This window comes from Natator depressus, chromosome 2 (genome assembly GCF_965152275.1).
Source record: "Natator depressus isolate rNatDep1 chromosome 2, rNatDep2.hap1, whole genome shotgun sequence".
NCBI lineage: Eukaryota > Metazoa > Chordata > Testudines > Cheloniidae > Natator > Natator depressus.
This window is the reverse complement of record NC_134235.1, coordinates 95,748-115,172: the sequence shown is the minus strand read 5'-3', so window position 1 is coordinate 115,172 and position 19,425 is coordinate 95,748. Positions and strand designations below refer to the sequence as shown.

The 19,425-nt window shown below is 46.7% G+C and overlaps 1 protein-coding gene across 1 annotated transcript; it reads right to left on the bottom strand.

Moving 5' to 3' along the window:
- Positions 1–17,297: 17,297 nt before the first annotated feature.
- Positions 17,298–18,630, bottom strand: CCDC166 (coiled-coil domain containing 166). The gene is given in 2 exon segments (XM_074942905.1): positions 17,298–17,774; positions 17,776–18,630. Coding segments are annotated over 2 exon segments (978 nt in total). The 3' UTR covers positions 17,298–17,651.
- Positions 18,631–19,425: the final 795 nt, after the last annotated feature.

Here is a 19,425-nt window from a genome sequence, read left to right as displayed (position 1 = left end):
TAACGCCCCTACTCTACTTGCGCTATATTGATGACATCTTCATCATCTGGACCCATGGAAAAGAAGCCCTTGATTTCAACAATTTCCATCCCACCATCAACCTCAGCCTGGTCCAGTCCACACAAGAGATCCACTTCCTGGACACTACAGTGCTAATAAACGATGGTCACATAAACACCACCCTATACCGGAAACCTATTGACCGCTATTCCTACTTACATGCCTCCAGCTTTCACCCTGACCACACCACACGATCCATCGTCTACAGCCAAGCTCTGCGATACAACCGCATTTGCTCCAACCCCTCAGACAGAGACAAACACCTACAAGATCTCTATCAAGCATTCTTACAACTACAATATCCACCTGCGGAAGTGAAGAAACAGATTGATAGAGCCAGAAGAGTTCCCAGAAGTCACCTACTACAGGACAGGCCTAACAAAGAAAATAACAGAACGCCACTAGCCGTCACCTTCAGCCCCCAATGAAAACCCCTCCAATGCATTATTAAGGATCTACAACCTATCCTGAAGGATGACCCAACACTCTCACAAATCTTGGGAGACAGGCCAGTCCTTGCCTACAGACAGCCCCCCATCCTGAAGCAAATACTCACCAGCAACCACATACCACACAACAGAACCACTAACCCAGGAACCTATCCTTGCAACAAAGCCAGTTGCCAACTGTGCCCACATATCTATTCAGGGGACACCATTACAGGGCCTAATAACATCAGCTACACTATCAGAGGCTCATTCACATGCACATCCACCAATGTGATATATGCCATCATGTGCCAGCAATGCCCTTCTGCCATGTACATTGGTCAAACTGGACAGTCTCTACGTAAAAGAATAAATGGACACAAATCAGATGTCAAGAATTATAACATTCATAAACCAGTCGGAGAACACTTCAATCTCTCTGGTCATGCGATTACAGACATGAAAGTTGCGATATTACAACAAAAGAACTTCAAATCCAGACTCCAGTGAGAAACTGTTGAATTGGAATTCATTTGCAAATTGGATACAATTAACTTAGGCTTGAATAGAGACTGGGAGTGGCTAAGTCATTATGCAAGGTAACCTATTTCCCCTTGTTTTTTCCTACCGCCCCTCCCCCCCAGACGTTCTTGTTAAACCCTGGATTTGTGCTGGAAATGGCCCAACTTGATTATCATACACATTGCAAGGAGAGTGATCACTTTAGATAAGCTATTACCAGCAGGAGAGTGGGGTGGGAGGAGGTATTTTTTCATGCTTTGTGTGTATATAAAAAGATCTTCTACACTTTCCACAGTATGCATCCGATGAAGTGAGCTGTAGCTCACGAAAGCTTATGCTCAAATAAATTGGTTAGTCTATAAGGTGCCACAAGTACTCCTTTTCTTTTTACAATCCCAACTATGTATACAAACTGATGGGATCTAAATTAGCTGCTACCACTCAAGAAAGAGCTCTTGGAGTAATTGTGGATAGTTTTCTGAAAGCATCCACTCAATGTACAGCAGCAGTCAAAAGAGTGAAAAGAATGTTAGGAACCATTAGGAAAGGAATAGATAATAAGACAGAAAATATCATAATGCCACTATATAAATCTATGTTATGCTCACACCTTGAATGTTGCATGCAGTTTTGGTCACACTATCTGAAAGAAGATATATTAGAATTGGAAAAGGTACAGAGAAGGGCAACAAAAATGATTAAGGGTGTGGAACAGTTTCCGTATGAGGAAAGATGAAAAAGACTGGGGCTTTTCAGCTTGGAAAAGAGACGACTAAGAGGGGACATGGTAGAGGTCTATAAAATCGTGAATGGTTTGAGAAAGTGAATAATGAAGTGTTATTTGCTCCTTCCCATAACACAAGAACCTGGGTTTCAGAGTAGCAGCTGTGTTAGTCTGTATTCGCAAAAAGAAAATGAGTACTTGTGGCACAAGTACAAGAACCCAGGGGTCACCAAATGAAATTAATAGGCAGCAGGTTTAAAACACACAAAAAGAAGTACTTCACACAATCCACAGTCAACCTGTAGAACTCCAAAAGGCCAAAAGTATAACTGGGTTCAAAAAAGAATTAGATAAGTTCATGGAAGAGAGGTCCATCAATGGCTATTAGCCAAGATAGCAGGGATGCCACCGCATGCTCTGATTGTCCCTAGCCTCTGATTGCTAGAAGCTGGGCTTGGATGACAGTGGATGGATCACTCAGTGATTGCAAGTTCTGTTCATTCCCTCTGAAGCACCTGGCATCGGCCCATGTAGGAAGACAGGACACTTGGCTAGATGGAACATTGGTCTGACCAATGTTTATGTTTAGGTAACTCTCTTAGGACTCTTGTGTGCGAATTATCCCAATGTCCATATTTGAAAATGTTTATCCCCAGTAGATGCTGTTTAACATCCTCCTTAATTACTAATGGACTGGAAAGTACTTCATCATCCTCATATAATATGATTACATCATTCTGCTTCTTTCCGAATACAGAACAGAACTATTTATTGAACACTTCTGCCTTTCCTGAAACATTATTAACAATTTTACAGTCTTCATCTAATAATGGGATTATCCCATTGCTAGGATTTCTTTTGCTCCCAATATACTTTAAAAACTCCTCCTTATCGTCCTTAGCCCTGCCAGCCATGGATGTTCATGTGATGTCTTTAGCTTCCCTTATCAATTTTCTACATTTAATAAGTTCCAGTTTATATCAATTGCTAACTACTTCTCCATTTTTCCATTTGATGTATTTTTTTATATTTCTAATTGCTGCTGTCACTTCCCCTCTTAACCAATATGGGCTTTTAAGTGAAGTTGTCCTCTTTCTTCCTTGTGGAATTTTTGTCTTTTGGCCATCTAGTAAATAATTCTTAAACAACTCCTAATTTTCACTCACATTTGTCTGTCCAAGTTTTGCCTCCCAATCAATTTTGTTCATAACTTTCCTCGACTTTGGAAAATTAGCTCTTTCTTACAGACCCCTTTTCCATTGGTATATGGCCTAATGTTCCACAAAACCAAAGCCTTCAGCTTCACACCAGCTGCATTAGCTATCGTTCACCTCCATTATTTTCTGCCTTACCTTGTGTGTGTGACTGGAAGAATTTCTGAGAAGAAAACTGTCTGGACTATGCATCCCAAGCAAGGAGAAAAAACTTTAGGGAAGGACTCCAGATCTATTCGGATGAATAATCACCCCAAAAAGGATATTAGGAGTAAACAAGGAGTCTACAATGAATGGAAAAAAGGTTTGATGGCAAAAAAACCCTACATCTTGGAGGTTAAAAAGTGCAGAGATAAAGTGAGAACTGCCAAAAAATAAGATGGATTAGACCATGCAAATCTAATTAAAACAAATAATAAAGGGTTCTTTAGCCATATAAATAAAAAGAGAATAAGAAAAGAAGTGGGAACGCTCTGCAGTGAGGGTGGGGTAGAGATTGATTTAACTGGGAATTGGTCCTGCTTCGAGCAGGGGGTTGGACTAGATGACCTTCTGGGGTCCCTTCCAACCCTGATATTCTATGATTCTATGATTGAGTATAATCTAGATATGGCCCAAAAACTAAATGTATACTTGCCTCAGTTTTCAATAAGGATGATAAATTTAGGGTAGAACCTGAGGACAAAGGCAGGATGGCTAACGAGGATGTGTGTGTAGAAATGGAAATTACACAAGGCACTGGTAAGACCTCATCTGGCATACTGTGTACAGATCTCTTCACCCATGTTCAAGAAAGATTAATTCAAATGGGAACAGGTGTAGAGAAGGGCTATTAGGATCATTGGTGCCAACTTCACAATGTGCCAGGGGGTGCTCGGCCCCCAGCTCTGCCCCAAGCCCTCCCCCCAACTCCACCCCTCCCCCTCCACCTCTTCTTACCCCCACCCCATCTCTTCCCATCCCATTCCACCTCCTCCCCGCTCCTCCCAGAGCCTCTTGCGCCCTGAAACAGCTGATTGCAGCAGGCAGGAGGGGGGAGGGGGAGGTTCTGATAGGGGGGCTTCTGGTGGGTGCTCAGCACCCACCATTTTTTTCCCATGGGTGCTTCAGCCCCAGAGCACCGATGGAGTCGGCGCCTATGACTAGGATGATTGGAGGAAGGTTATTTTATGGGAGGGGACTGTAACTGGTTTCAATCCCCTATCTAGAGAAGAGTTAAATCCTTAGATACAAGAGTAAACCCTCCTCTGCTACCAAATGTTGACACCAGGGGGTGCTACTACCCCTGAAATGGATCTTTACTGGCTCCTGGTGCAGCACTTGCTGTCATACTAGTGAGAAAGGTCCACAGTAATTAATTTCAATACACAGCAGTTTATTGAGAAGGAATTACACAAGTGGTAAGGAGTCATATCAAGCACATAACTCCTATGTTAGACATTAAGAGCTATACATTCCTCTTAATGAGTCTCTTTTTTACTAACATACACAAACAGGCCCTGCGGTGGCCTCACACAGTTCCTGCTTGGCAAACAGAGAAAGTGGTTACCAATTTTATAGATGGCTTCTTCTTTTCTTGTCTGTTCTTCTCAGCCCTCTGGTCTGTTTTGGATTCCGCGAAGCAAGACCTCGGTTGCCTTGAGACCCCTCTGGTTCACAGTCCCACATAGCAGAGTGATTGGTTACTCTGTCGAGCAGCGTTGCAAGCTTCAACAGTAATTTAATTTGCTTGATTTTTATACTCTTTTTCCTCAAAGAAGTCACATGTCTTAAAAGCATGCCCAGTGGGCATGTGGTTACTAATTTTTACCTAATTGGTATTTTTAGAAGGGGCTGGAGGGGTGGTACTGAATGAAGATCACCCCATGTTTACATACCTATCAATCATTCACTGTGGCTCTTCGCATGATGTTCCTGCTATAAGGTCACTATAACCAGGTCGACCTGTGCTCCATGCTGGAACTTTATACGTGGATATTTATTTTTGCATGGGCCCATATTTGCCAACAAATAGGTTCAATATCGATCGTACACATAGACTTTTCCAGTTCTTTATCAAATTTGCTTCTGCTTAAAGGGAACCTACTCCCAGGATCCTCTGCAGCCATTCAGCCATATTTAAGCCCTGGTCTACACTAGGACTTTAGGTCAAATTTAGCAGCATTAAATCGATGTAAACCTGCACCCGTCCACACGATGAAGCCCTTTTTTTCGACTTAAAAGGCTCTTAAAATCGATTTCCTTACTCCGCCCCTGACAAGTGGATTAGTGCTTAAATCGGCCTTGCCGGGTCGAATTTGGGGTACTGTGGACACAATTCGACGGTATTGGCCTCCGGGAGCTATCCCAGAGTGCTCCATTGTGACCGCTCTGGACAGCACTCTCAACTCAGATGCACTGGCCAGGTAGACAGGAAAAGAACCGCGAACTTTTGAATCTCATTTCCTGTTTGGCCAGCGTGGCAAGCTGCAGGTGACCATGCAGAGCTCATCAGCAGAGGTGACCATGCAGAGCTCATCAGCAGAGGTGACCATGATGGAGTCCCAGAATCGCAAAAGAGCTCCAGCATGGACTGAACGGGAGGTGCGGGATCTGATGGGGAGAGGAATCCGTGCTATCAGAACTCCGTTCCAGTTTTCAAAATGCCAAAACCTTTGTCAAAATCTCCTAGGGCATGAAGGACAGAGGCCAAAACAGGGACCCGAAACAGTGCCGCGTGAAACTTAAGGAGCTGAGGCAAGCCTACCAGAAAACCAGAGAGGCGAACGGCCGCTCCGGGTCAGAGCCCCAAACATGCCACTTCTATGATGAGCTGCATGCCATTTTAGGGGGTTCAGCCACCACTACCCCAGCCGTGTTGTTTGACTCCTTCAATGGAGATGGAGGCAACACGGAAGCAAGTTTTGGGGACGAAGAAGATGATGATGAGGAGGAGGAGGTTGTAGATAGCTCACAGCAAGCAAGCAGAGAAACCGGTTTTCCCGACAGCCAGGAACTGTTTCTCACCCTGGACCTGGAGCCAGTACCCCCCGAACCCACCCAAGGCTGCCTCCTGGACCCGGCAGGCGGAGAAGGGACCTCCAGTGAGTGTACCTTTTAAAATACTATACATGGTTTAAAAGCAAGCATGTGAAAGGATTAATTTGTCCTGGCATTCGCGGCCCTCCTGGATGTACTCCCAAAGCCTTTGCAAAAGGCTTCTGGGGAGGGCAGCCTTATTGCGTCCTCCATGGTAGGACACTTTACCACTCCAAGCCAGTAACACGTACTCGGGAATCATTGTACAACAAAGCATTGCAGTGTATGTTTGCTGGCGTTCAAACAACATCCGTTCTTTATCTCTCTGTGTTATCCTCAGGAGAGTGAGATATCATTCATGGTCACCTGGTTGAAATAGGATGCTTTTCTTCAGGGGACACTCAGAGGTGCCCGTTCCTGCTGGGCTGTTTGCCTGTGGCTGAACAGAAATGTTCCCCGCTGTTAGCCACGGGGGGGGGAGGGTTGAGGGGGTAGCCACGCGGTGGGGGGAGGCAAAATGCAACCTTGTAACGAAAGCACATGTGCTATGTATGTAATGTTAACAGCAAGGTTTACCCTGCTTACCAACAGGAGAGTGGGGTTTTGGGGGGGGGGGGGAGAGAAAACCTGGATTTGTGCTGGAAATGGCCCACCTTGATTATCATACACATTGTAAGGAGAGAGATCACTTCACATAAGCTATTACCAGCAGGAGAGTGGGGTGGGGGGAGAGAAAACCTTTTGTAGTGATAATCACTCATTTTTTCATGGTTTGTGTGTATAAAAACGTCTTCTGTATTTTCCACAGCATGCATCCAATGAAGTGAGCTGTAGCTCACGAAAGCTTACGCTCAAATAAATTGGTTAGGCTCTAAGGTGCCACAAGTACTCCTTTTCTTTTTGCAAATACAGACTAACACGGCTGTTACTCTGAAACCTGAAAGAGTGTAGCCACTGTTTTATAAAATGTGTCTTTTTAAATACCGCTGTCCCTTTTTTTTTCTCCACCACCTGCATGTGTTTCAGTGATCACAGAATCTTCTCCTTCCCAGAGGCTAGTGAAGATTAGAAAGAAAAAAAAAACGCACTCGTGATGAAATGTTCCCTGAGCTCATGCTGTCCTCCCACACTGAGAGAGCACAGATGAATGCGTGGAGGCAAATAATGTCAGAGTGCAGGAAAGCACAAAATGACCGGGAGGAGAGGTGGCGGGCTGAAGAGAGTAAGTGGCGGGCTGAAGACAGGGCTGAAGCTCAAATGTGGCGGCACCGTGATGAGAGGAGGCAGGATTCAATGCTGAGGCTGCTGGAGGATCAAACCAGTATGCTCCAGTGTATGGTTGAGCTGCAGCAAAGGCAGCTGGAGCACAGACTGCCACTACAGCCCGTGTAACCAACCGCCCTCCTCCCCAAGTTCCATAGCCTCCACACCCAGACGCCCAAGAACGTGGTGGGGGGGGCCTCCAGCCAACCAGCCATTCCACCACAGAGGATTGCCCAAAAAACAGAAGGCTGGCATTCAATAAATTTTAAAGTTGCAAACTTTTAAAGTGCTGTGTGGCATTTTCCTTCCCTCCTCCACCACCCCTCCTGGGCTACCTTGGTAGTCATCCCCCTATTTGTGTGATGAATGAATAAAGAATGCATGAATGTGAAGCAACAATGACTTTATTGCCTCTGCAAGCGGTGATCGAAGGGAGGAGGGGAGGGTGGTTAGCTTACAGGGAAGTAGAGTGAACCAAGGGGCGGGGGGTTTCATCAAGGAGAAACAAACAGAACTTTCACACCGTAGCCTGTCCAGTCATGAAACTGGTTTTCAAAGCTTCTCTGATGCGTACCGCGCCCTCCTGTGCTCTTCTAACCGCCCTGGTGTCTGGCTGTGCGTAACCAGCAGGCAGGCGATTTGCCTCAACCTCCCACCCTGCCATAAACGTCTCCCCCTTACTCTCACAGATATTGTGGAGCGCACAGCAAGCAGTAATAACAGTGGGAATATTGGTTTTGCTGAGGTCTAAGCGAGTCAGTAAACTGCGCCAGCGCGCCTTTAAACGTCCAAATGCACATTCTACCACCATTCTGCACTTGCTCAGCCTGTAGTTGAACAGCTCCTGACTACTGTCCAGGCTGCCTGTGTACGGCTTCATGAGCCATGGCATTAAGGGGTAGGCTGGGTCCCCAAGGATAACTATAGGCATTTCAACATCCCCAACAGTTATTTTCTGGTCTGGGAATAAAGTCCCTTCCTGCAGCTTTTGAAACAGACCAGAGTTCCTGAAGATGCGAGCGTCATGTACCTTTCCCGGCCATCCTACGTTGATGTTGTGATCCACCTTGTGATCCACCAGTGCTTGCAGCACTATTGAAAAGTATCCCTTGCGGTTTATGTACTCACCGGCTTGGTGCTCCGGTGCCAAGATAGGGATATGGGTTCCGTCTATGGTCCCACCACAGTTAGGGAATCCCATTGCAGCAAAGCCATCCACTATGACCTGCACATTTCCCAGGGTCACTACCCTTGATATCAGCAGATCTTTGTTTGCGTGGGCTACTTGCATCCCAGCAGCCCCCACAGTAGATTTGTCCACTCCAAATTGATTCCCAACTGACCGGTAGCTGTCTGGCGTTGCAAGCTTCCACAGGGCTAACGCCACTCGCTTCTCAACTGTGAGGGCTGCTCTCATCTTGGTATTCATGCGCTTCAGAAAAAGCAAGTCACAAAGTTCCATGAAAGTGCCCTTATGCATGCGAAAGTTTCGCAGCCACTGGGAATCGTCCCAGACCTGCAACACTATGCAGTCCCACCAGTCTGTGCTTGTTTGCCAAGCCCAGAATCGGCGTTCCACAGCATGAACCTGCCCCATTAGCACCATGATGCATGCATTGGCAGGGCCCGTGCTTTGAGAGAAATCTGTGTCCATGTCCTGATCACTCACGTGACCGTGCTGACATCGCCTCCTCGCCCGGTATCACTCTGCCAGGTTCTGGTGCTGCATATACTGCTGGATAATGCGTGTGGTGTTTAATGTGCTCCTAATTGCCAAAGTGAGCTGAGCGGCCTCCATGCTTGCCTTGGTATGGCATCCGCACAGAAAAAAGGCGCGGAACGATTGTCTGCCATTGCTCTGACGGAGGGAGGGGCGACTGACGACATGGCTTACAGGGTTGGCTTACAGGGAATTAAAATCAACAAAGGGGGTGGCTTTACATCAATGAGTATTTCAGGCAGGACTTCATGGAGGGTTCCAATAAGAAATGGTGCACCTAAGTAATTGTTCTTATTGGAACAAGCAGGTTGGTCTGGCCTCTGATTGATACATGGCTAGATTTACCTCGCTGCACCTTCTCTGTGAGTAACTGCAGTGTGACTTAGAGGAATGAGTCCCCTAGACGGGGGAAGGGGGGGAAGCAAATGAGTACAAAACAAATCTGGTCTATTTCTTGTTTTGATCCACTCCATCTATCTTTTACATCTATGGCTGGCAGCAGACGGTGCAGAAGGACTGCAAGCCATCCACATCTCATGGCTGCTCGGCAGAAGATGGTGCTAGCCATCCTCATCTCTTGCCTGCCTGGCAGAAGATGGTACAGTAGGACTGCTAGCAATCCGTATCGCCTGCCTGCTCACCATAAGATGGTTTAATAGGACTGACTGCAGGACTAAAGAGAATGACCTGGTCAAGTCACTTCTAATGTAGTCCCTGCACCCATGTCTGCCCAGGCGCTCCTGGCCGACGTGGCCAGGAGCACCTTGGACATGACGATGACGGCTGCTAGTCCTACTGCATCGTCTGCTGCCACAAGGCAAGGGGTTGCTGCTGCTGTGTAGCAATGCAGTACCACGTCTGCCAGCACCCAGGAGACATACGGTGACGGTTACCTGAGCGGGCTCCATGCTTGCCGTGGTATGGTGTCTGCACAGGTAACTCAAGAAAAAAGGCGCGAAACGATTGTCTGCTGCTGCTTTCAAGGAGGGAGGGAGGGAACGGGGGCCTGATGATATGTACCTAGAACCACCTGCGACAATGTTTTAGCCCCATCAGGCATTGGGATCTCAACCCAGAATTCCAATGGGCAGTGGAGACTGCGGGAACTGTGGGATAGCTACCCACAGTGCAACACTCCGGAAGCCGATGCTTGCCTCGGTACTGTGGAAGCACTCCGCCAAGTTAATGCACTTAATGCACTTAGAGCATTTTCTGTGGGGACACACACACTCGAATATATAAAACCGATTTCTAAAAAACCGACTTCTATAAATTCGACCTAATTTCGTAGTGTAGACATACCCTATGTCATGTCAAGTTATGCTTTCACCATTAATTCAGTATGGCCACACCAATTTGGCACCATCCCAACAACAAGGAGCTGCATGTGATTCTCAGCGACGACTCCATCTCAACCCCCAAGAGCAGTGTGGATACCTCCGAGGAGTCAGGTCCTGGGCCACTGCAGGCAATCCTGAGCAGGAGGTCTGGGATGAGGCAGAGGCGAAGGAGAATGGGAGACAGGCGAGTGAGAGATCCATTGTGCCGGAGAGCCAGGAGCTGTTTGTAACCCCAAAGCTGGGAATGGGTGACAGGGAATGGATCACTTGATGATTACCTGTTCTGTTCATTCCCTCTGAGGCACATGGCATTGGCCACTGTTGGAAGACAGGATACTGGGCTAGATGGACCTTTGGTCTGACCCTCTATGGCCATTCTTATGTTCTTATGAGGAGTCCAGCCAGTGACAGTACAGCAGCATGGCCAAGCATGATGTTGGGGAAGGAACCTCTGGTGAGTATGCAATTCCAATTAACATTTTGGGGTCATATGTTCTTATATGCTATTTTTTATTTAAAAAACCAGTTGAGATAGAGTGGCTATCTGCTTCCCAGTGGCTGCACCAGCTAGGCAGAGGGTGCCCTATGAAAAAGATTGTTTATATACACAGGGATGTCCCAGGAATCCTCCATAGCTTTCCTGGAGGTAGTCTGCAATCTATTATAGAAGGTTTCTGAGAAGGGTTGCCTTATTTCTTCCACCATGGTAGGACACTTTGCCATGCCACTCCAGTATTAATTCAGCTAGTATCATCACAGTACACAGCATAGCAGCATAAGGACCTGGTCTGAACCAGACTCTTACAGCAGCTGTTCTCTTGCCGCCTCTGTTACTCTCAGGAGCATGATATCAACTAGAGTCACTTTTGGGAGACGGAGGTAGTTTCCATTTAAATTGCTCAAACCACAAACAATAGTGTCTGTGCCCCCCACTTGTGATTTTCCGCTCCTTTCCCCATGCTTTACAATACATGGCCATAGTTTGGGTGGCAGGTGTCAGTGCTGACCACAGAAAGTGCAAGCCTTGGGCAGGTGGGATGTGGGGACATGGGCCCAGGGCTGCTCTCTAGCACCCCATCCCCTGCCCCCGCCCAGGGCAGGTGGAGCGTCTGGGCCTCCGCACACTATCCTGGTCTCTCTTGGAGGCTCTTAACACTTCCCGGGCCCGGCTTCTGAACTGGGCTGGGGGCGGGTGGGCGTGCCTTGGATGCTGGAGAGCAGCAGTGGCAACAGGACAGGAGGGTAAGGAAAATGTTGTGGTAGCCATAAGCCACCGCAAGCACCCGCCCCAGTGCTGCCTCTGCCAAGGCTTGCAGTTTGGGAAGGAGAACACTGGTCCCCAACCTCCAGACAATATCCATGTTACAAAAGGGAGGTGGCATTGCCCCCTGGCCACCTCCAGTTCGGCCATGGGTTGCTCCCCGCCACTGCAGATGGTCCGGCACCCCTGTTCCCAAGTCATACTCACCAGAGCTGGGACATCAAATTGGTTTAATGAATACCTTGTAGAAATGAAAATGTTCTGTTTTACACTTGTGTGGATTCAGGGGAGTGATTTTTATATAGCAATTCTGCACTAGACCTTGGGTCTGCACTGACAATGGTTCCTTTGTGTTTTGCATGTTTTACACATGAAAGTGTTTGTCTGTATTCGCAAAAAGAAAAGGAGTACTTGTGGCACCTTAGAGACTAACCAATTTATTTGAGCATAAGCTTTCGTGAGCTACAGCTCACTTCATCGGATGCATTTCCACAGTATGCATCCGATGAAGTGAGCTGTAGCTCACGAAAGCTTATGCTCAAATAAATTGGTTAGTCTCTAAGGTGCCACAAGTACTCCTTTTCTTTTTACATGAAAGTGTGTCCTTCAGCTCTTCCTCCACACCAGCGGAGAGGCTCTCCCAGGTAAGACAAAGGCTAAAGAGAACATGTGAAGACCTGTTTAATGAGATAATGAACACCTCTGGGACAGTGGACACTGAGCAGAGAGTGTGCAGGATTGCTCTCTGGGAAAAACTGGACATGGACATTATGAGCAGGAAAGCAGCCCAGTAAAATGAGCATGGCATGCAGCAGGTCATGCATGGGATTCAGAAGGGACAAACAGACATGTTGAGACATTTTGTTGACCTTCAGGAGAAACACCTTGAGGCTTGACTCCCCCTGCAGCCCCCACAGAATGGCATTCTACATCACCGTACTCTCCCTGCCCCCCTCGTACACATTCCACTAGTCGATGGGGGCCAAAGCAATGTCCCTTCCACTCAACCCCAAGGTAAGGTGCCAAGAATAACAGCCGCACGTACACTGATGTATGGCAGGCGAGATCGCTATGTTTTAAAAGAGATGTTTCCCCCCTCCCAGTTTTATTCCCCTGTATTTCCATGGTTTAATTCTTTGTCAAATCTTTCAGTGTCTATTTCTGTGTGTAATAAAAGTCCATGTCTTGAAAATGAAATTGTCTTTATTAATTCATAGCATGGGTGGGAGGGGTGGGACAGGGAAACTGAGGCTCCGGGGTTGAGGGATGTGCACAACTTCACACAGAGCCGGGGCTGTGGATAGACCTCAGAAGTCCTGGTTCCCATCCCCTCCATACTCTAACCCAGTGGCTCTCAACCTTTCCAGACTACTGTACCCCTTTCAATAGTCTCATTTGTCTTGTGTACCCGCAAGTTTCACCTCACTTAAAAACTAACAAAATCAGACATAAAAATACAAAAGTGTCACAGCACACTATTACTGAAAAATTGCTTACTTTCTCATTTTTATAATTATAAAATAAATCAATTGGAATATAAATATTGTCCTTAAATTTCAGTGTATAGTATACAGAGCAGTATAAACAAATCATTGTCTATGAAATTTTAGTTTGTATTGACTTCGCTAGTGCTTTTTATTTGCCTAGTTTTACAACAGGCTAGATATCTAGATGAGTTGATGTACCCCTGGAATACCTCCTGGGGTACACATAGCTCTGGTTGGGAACCACTGCTCTAACCAGCAGCCCACACTCCCTTCACTCATGGCAGCCACTGTTTTGGCCCCCAAGAGGGATGAGTTGCTGGGTTGCTGCCCATTCCCCAGGCACCAAATACACCTCCCCTCAATGGCTGTGCCTTAGGAGAAGCAAAGGGTTGAATGGCGTATTGGGTCGTCTCTCCAGCACTAGGCTGGGAGGCGGCTCTAGTGAAGGTCGATGGTGGGGGCTGGGAGTTATTTTCAGAGCAAAGCAAGAGGTGCGTTTCCAAAATAACATTACTACACAGACAGCAAGCGCAGCAAGGTTCAGACTATGTGTAGGCACAATGCAGAAAAGCAGCACACTTTACTGTGTGTCATTAATAAAATGGATTTTCAAAGCTTCCCTGAGACACGCTGCTCCACATTGAGCTCTTCTTATAGCCCTGGTATCAGGCTGCTCAAAATTAGCAGAAAGCATATCCACCTTCATGCCCCACCCCTGTGGAAACTTCTTTCCCTTTGCTTCACAGATATTATGAAGCACACAGTAGGCAGCTAGAATGATGGGGATATTTTTTTCACAGAGGTCTTACCTAGTGAGAAAACTGCACCAGCAACCATCCAAATGGCCAAAGGTACATTCAACCACCATTCTGCACTTGCTGAGCCTATTGTTGAACCGGTCCTTGTTGCTGTCCAGGTGTCCAGCTGTGACAGGATCCCTGGAGTGCAACCTGGAACTGTGGGACCGCTGTGACCCCTTTACTCACTATTCTGGGTTGTCTCTCACAATGGCTTACTGGTGGCAAGCAGCAAACCCCTCCAGGTTCTGTTACCACTCAGTACAACTGCATGTGGAGCCCCACACCCAGCTAGATTGCATGAATGCTCCCACAGCCACTCATGAATCACACAGAGAAAGGCACCAGAATAATCTGCCCCCAGCTCCCAGCCTTGTATGGTAGGAATATACCATTTTGCAATGATCAAGATGCTTTCTTCAGCAATGCAAGTTCATTCATTGGTTTGCCATTTCATCAATGGAAAGTGGACATACATCACCCTTTGTAACCTGAGCAGATTTACCAAGCACTTCAAACTCATTGGTATGGATACACATTAAAATAAGTTTATTGATTACAAAAAGATAGATTTAAAGGATAGGCCAAAAATCAGAGTGGTTACCAAAATAAAATAAAATATAAGCATGCAGTCTAAACTCTCAACCTATAGACTGGGCAACATCTAGATTAAGCAATTTTTCTCACCCCATTGGATATTGAAGGTTGGTCACAGTCTTTCCACGGCTTTCCCTTTTAGCCTCAGAAACAGTCTCTTCAGCTCCAGCATTCTCATTGCCTTCAGCATAGGTGGAGGAGAAGAGGAAGGAGGAAGAGTGGAACCACTGTGTTCTGTTTTATACCTTAATTCCATGTGCTTGAAAACTTAAGTCCAGGCATGTCTGGTGGGCATTGCTGAGTCACCATGCAAGGTTGAGCAATTCCCCTGGTGTGACCTTGTGCAAGTGAGTCATTGAATTGTAATTCTCTTGCTGGATAATGGCTGTTGATGGTTGTTCAACACCTGCCCAGGTGTTGGTTAGCTCTCTTCTACTTGTCTCTGGGGATCTAATATCTGGGCAATTCCCCAACTCACAGCATATTTTAGTGACAACCATACAACACAGTCTCATAACTTCATATGCACCAATGATACACATGTTTAGCTAGAACAATGACTTTCAGCAGATCCTTTCCCATGATACCTCACATGGCATGCTTTATATTAAATATCACAATTATATATAAATTATGAATATGGGATTTACAGGGCGCGCCCCCAAAGTATAGAGTGTCACAACAGCTTCATGAACCATGGGAGTAAGGGATAGGCTGGGTCTCCCAGGATCACTATTGGCATTTCAACATCACTTCAGTAGGCAGGGATTAAAAGCAGTCAAGCTAGGCTGATTGGGGATGCAGCCACAGCTGGGGCCATGCCAGTCAGGGCCCAGCTGGCCCTGATAAAAGGGCTGTGGGGCCAGGAGACAAAGGAGTCTCTCTCCAGCCCTGGAGGGAGAAGGGTTAGCTGTCTGAGAGGAAGCTATCCGAACTGGAGCAGTGCTGGGGAATAGGGCTGGGGAGCTCCAGCCTGGTAAAACCACAGGCTGCAGGCCTTGTTGAAGGCTTACAGAGATACTGGGGCTGCAGAGATCCAGCCTGGGAATAGGCAAAGGCAGCAGTCCTAACCTCCTTGCCAGTGATGAGTGGACATGACAGACTGCAGTTCACCCCAGTGAGTGGGGGCTAGATGATGACCGGCAGTAGCCACGGAGGCAAGGTGGGTTTAGAGGGTTGGGGGTTCCCCTGGGAGGGGAGACCCAGAGCGTGGACCCATGGCTAGGGCAGAACCCTGAGGTAAAAGGCACTGGGGTCTGGGAGGGACATGGGGCCAGTGGCAGGTGAGACACTGGCCTGCAGAGGGTACTCCATATGCTGGAAAAGAGCTAATTCCCGGATGACCAGCAGGAGGCACTGCGCCGGTGAGTCGTCACTTTGCTACAGACCTGTATGGGTCTTTGGGGCCAAGCACAATAAAGGGGTCACTCCCAAGGGACTGCTTACAGGCTAGAGCAGGGGTCTCCAAACTACGGCCCGCGGGCCAGATCCGGCCCGGGGCTTCCATTTGTCTGGCCCTCCAACCAACAGGGGAGAAGTAGCAAACAGCTGAGTAGGCATGCCAAGCAGGCGGCGGGGGGGGGGTGCCGGCAGCAGCTTATGAGGGGCAGCAGTATAGCTGAGCTGTGCGACGGGGTGAGTGCCCTTGGGAGCCAGTGTCCCCCCAAAAGGGGAGCCAACTTGGGGGAGAGTCGTTGCTGCAGCTGAGCAGGTACAGGGAGAAGGAAACAGGCAGTATTTGTATGATACAGATGTGTGAGGTCTTTAGAAATAAAATTTTAAAAAAAGTGAAATAATTTTTAACGTATTGACAAATATTTTGTGTGATTTCACAGAACCTGCATCGATTAACTTTTATACCTGATTTAGAATTTAATGCAATGCTGACACAGAGTAGAATAGTGTGTTTTTTAATGATTTTGCATATATTTGCATATACTTAATTTCTTTCACAGTCGCTTCGGCCCGCGAAGCCCCTTCAAAAATCTAATATGGCCCTCGTCTCATAAAGTTTGGAGACCCCTGGGCTGGAGAATAGATCAGACCTTGTGGATCAGCCGAGCGCAGGCAATTCTTGCTTTTTCTTTTTATATCCACAGCATGGATGATTTAGTTGGGGATTGGTCCTGCTTTGAGCAGGGGGTTGGACTAGACGACCTCCTAAGGTCCCTTCCAACCCTGATATTCTATGATTCGCTCTAGTGACACGTTACTATCAGTCACGGAAAACGTTAGCAGGATGCTCCTGGTGTGTTGTATGCACCACAAAATGGCCGTAAGATATAGGCTACCCTTGTTGTGAGAATGCAGAAGTAATGGCAGTCATAGCCCCTGCTAATGGGGCTGCTGAGGAAGCTCAGGATCAGTAAGTATTGATGTACCTGGACGAGGAGGTGACTTTAAGCTGTCAGAAATAGACTGATTGCCAGCAATTTTGGAGATGAGATGATCAGGGACGATAACAATTAACAGGAACAGTCAGATGGGGAAATCAATGAATATTGTCTTTTATTGTTATTTGTAGCTTATGGCCAAAGGCTGAATAGCCTGATTTTTGCTTACATTGTGTGACGTGAAAGGGATTTGTCTGCCGTAAGTGCACCTACGTGCTGCTCATGTGTTTATTTCTTTGTGTTCCCTCTTTTGAACACTGGTTTTGAGATTACATAATTTAAGGTTTCTGTCTGGATTTCTACCTCAGTGACTTGGGTTTGGAAAACTGGTGTAGATGGGGATAGCAGACTTTCAACAGTTCAAGTCTGCAGTGTGTACAAACAGAGCATAGAATGACTACATGTTCCAGCAGTAGCCACAAAATATCCTTTCAGATATGTCTGTTCTGTATAAGGATTCCTCATCTGGCCAGAGAGTCCATCTTTACAACCTCTTTATACCGCCAAAGTAATGCAGAGGAATTAGAGTGGGGATGAAGACCTGACCCATAATATTAGTTGATCATGAGATCAATTATACCCTCAGAAACAAGTATCTGCACTCAAGAACTTCTTACTTTTTTTACTTATTTTTTATTGTTCTTCTCTCCATTCCCTCCCCTGTCTTTTTTTAATTCACGAATATTATCTGCTGGTAGGAAAGCATCAATTTATTGATCATCATAGTCTGTCTCCAGAGAGGGAAATTTTAGTTACTTATATTGTGGAGAAAAGGGATTGCACTTTCAAATGTCACTTAACTATGAAAGTTGAATTTAACCTTCACTTTATGATTTGGCACTAGTGAGGGAAGTAGGGATGTGTCTGATCTTGGCTGATGTGATGCTTTTGAGGGAGCTGTCAAAGCTGTTGACTTCATTGTTTGAGCTCTGTGCCCTATGCCGCTTTATTTAACCAATGGCGCATGCGTGTGAGGTCTTGGCTATAATGGTGCTCCCGGAGGAGTTGCTGTTGCTGCTCTCTTAGTTGAAGCTTGAAGGTTTTGAGGATGTGTGAGCGTCGGATGAGGCTGAGCAGTTCATGGCGCAGTCGCCAATTCTCTGCTTTCACCTGCTTGGTGTGCTGGATTAGACTGCATACAGCTTCCTCTTCAGCTCTCTTGGCCAGAGACTGAACCTTCTGATGAGAGTCCAGCTCATATTTAGCTTTTACTTGCAGGAATCTGCTCTTGACCTTGTGCATTTGCTCTGAGTGCTGGATTTTTGTGACCAGCAGTTCTTTCTCCAGCTCCTTGATTCTGCTCAGCTGTTCCAACTGCAGGTCCTTGAAGGGCTGCAAGTCTTCAACCTCCTTGTTCATAAGAGAATACTTTGTCTCCATCTCCATCAATTGGTTCCTCACTTCCTTCTCTTTAGCTGTGTACTGTGAGATCAATTCTTCCTTCTGCTTTCGGACCTGTGCCAGATCGAAGTGGTTCTGGTTGTTTAGTGTAATGATAGCATTTTGGTGTTTCTGAGTATGTTTGCTTATATAGGTCATGTAGGCTTTGCTGTCCTCCCGAATCTTCTGGGCCTCCTTATCCAGGAACTCATTCTCCCACAGGAAGTGCTCTACTCGCTTCATGTACATGTGCACATGCTCAGTCAGGATCTTATATTCCTTCTCCAGATATTGCTCCCTCTCTTTGACAAACGGTTCTGTGCTGCTCCTTGCCTTGGATATATCATCTTCCTTTCTGTTTGCTCCTTGCTTACTTTTTCCAAAATCTTCAGCTTTTTGTTCTGGCTTCTCTTTCTTGGATGCCATGTTCAGTGCTGGGGTGCCCAGGGTACTAGCAAAATACAACAGCATGGGAGGTTATATATTGTAGGTGAAGAACTACGAACACATATTTTAAGGCTGGCTAACCCTTCTAGTCATACATCTCCTGTTTTTAACTGATTGAAATGTTGGCAGACTTTAACTGGTTGGCCTGAAATTTTTCATGCTTGGTCTCTTATTCAGGATGAATTTGGGGTGGAGGAGCTGGGGGGAGGGGGAGGGAGGACAGGGAGTGTGTAGCCAGGACTAGAATAGCAGTACTGAGAGATATCAGGAGAGATATGACTTGGGGAGAGTATGATTGGAATAACAGAGGGGCATAGGCTGAGCGGCATGATAGGGAGCCCAGGGCTGGAATAGCAGGGGGCCTGTGGGCCAGGACTGAGGGACTTTGGCAGAACTGTGTGAGTGTGGGAAGATAGATGAAATACTCTAAGGGTCAAATTCCCTGTGTGTGGAAAGGAAGGGAGTCACTGAGAACTAGAATGCTTCCAGGCATGTGAAGGAAGTAAGGACCCAGGTTCCAGAGCGCCAAGGGAGCCCCCAAAGGTCTGAAGCATATGTCTGAATCTCTGACCTCAATTGTTCTACCTTTTCTCCCACTCCTGAGCTCTTAATAAACCTTCGGGTAGTTTCTGTCACTGAACTCCCAGGAACGAGTAGGATAGTAACCTCCAACAGCCGGCCCCTAGAGGCTGTTAGCAGCTGTGTGGCCTTTGCCACTCAGTAAGCAGTTGAACACACTGGTGTGATTGGACTCTCTTGAAAATCATGTGTATC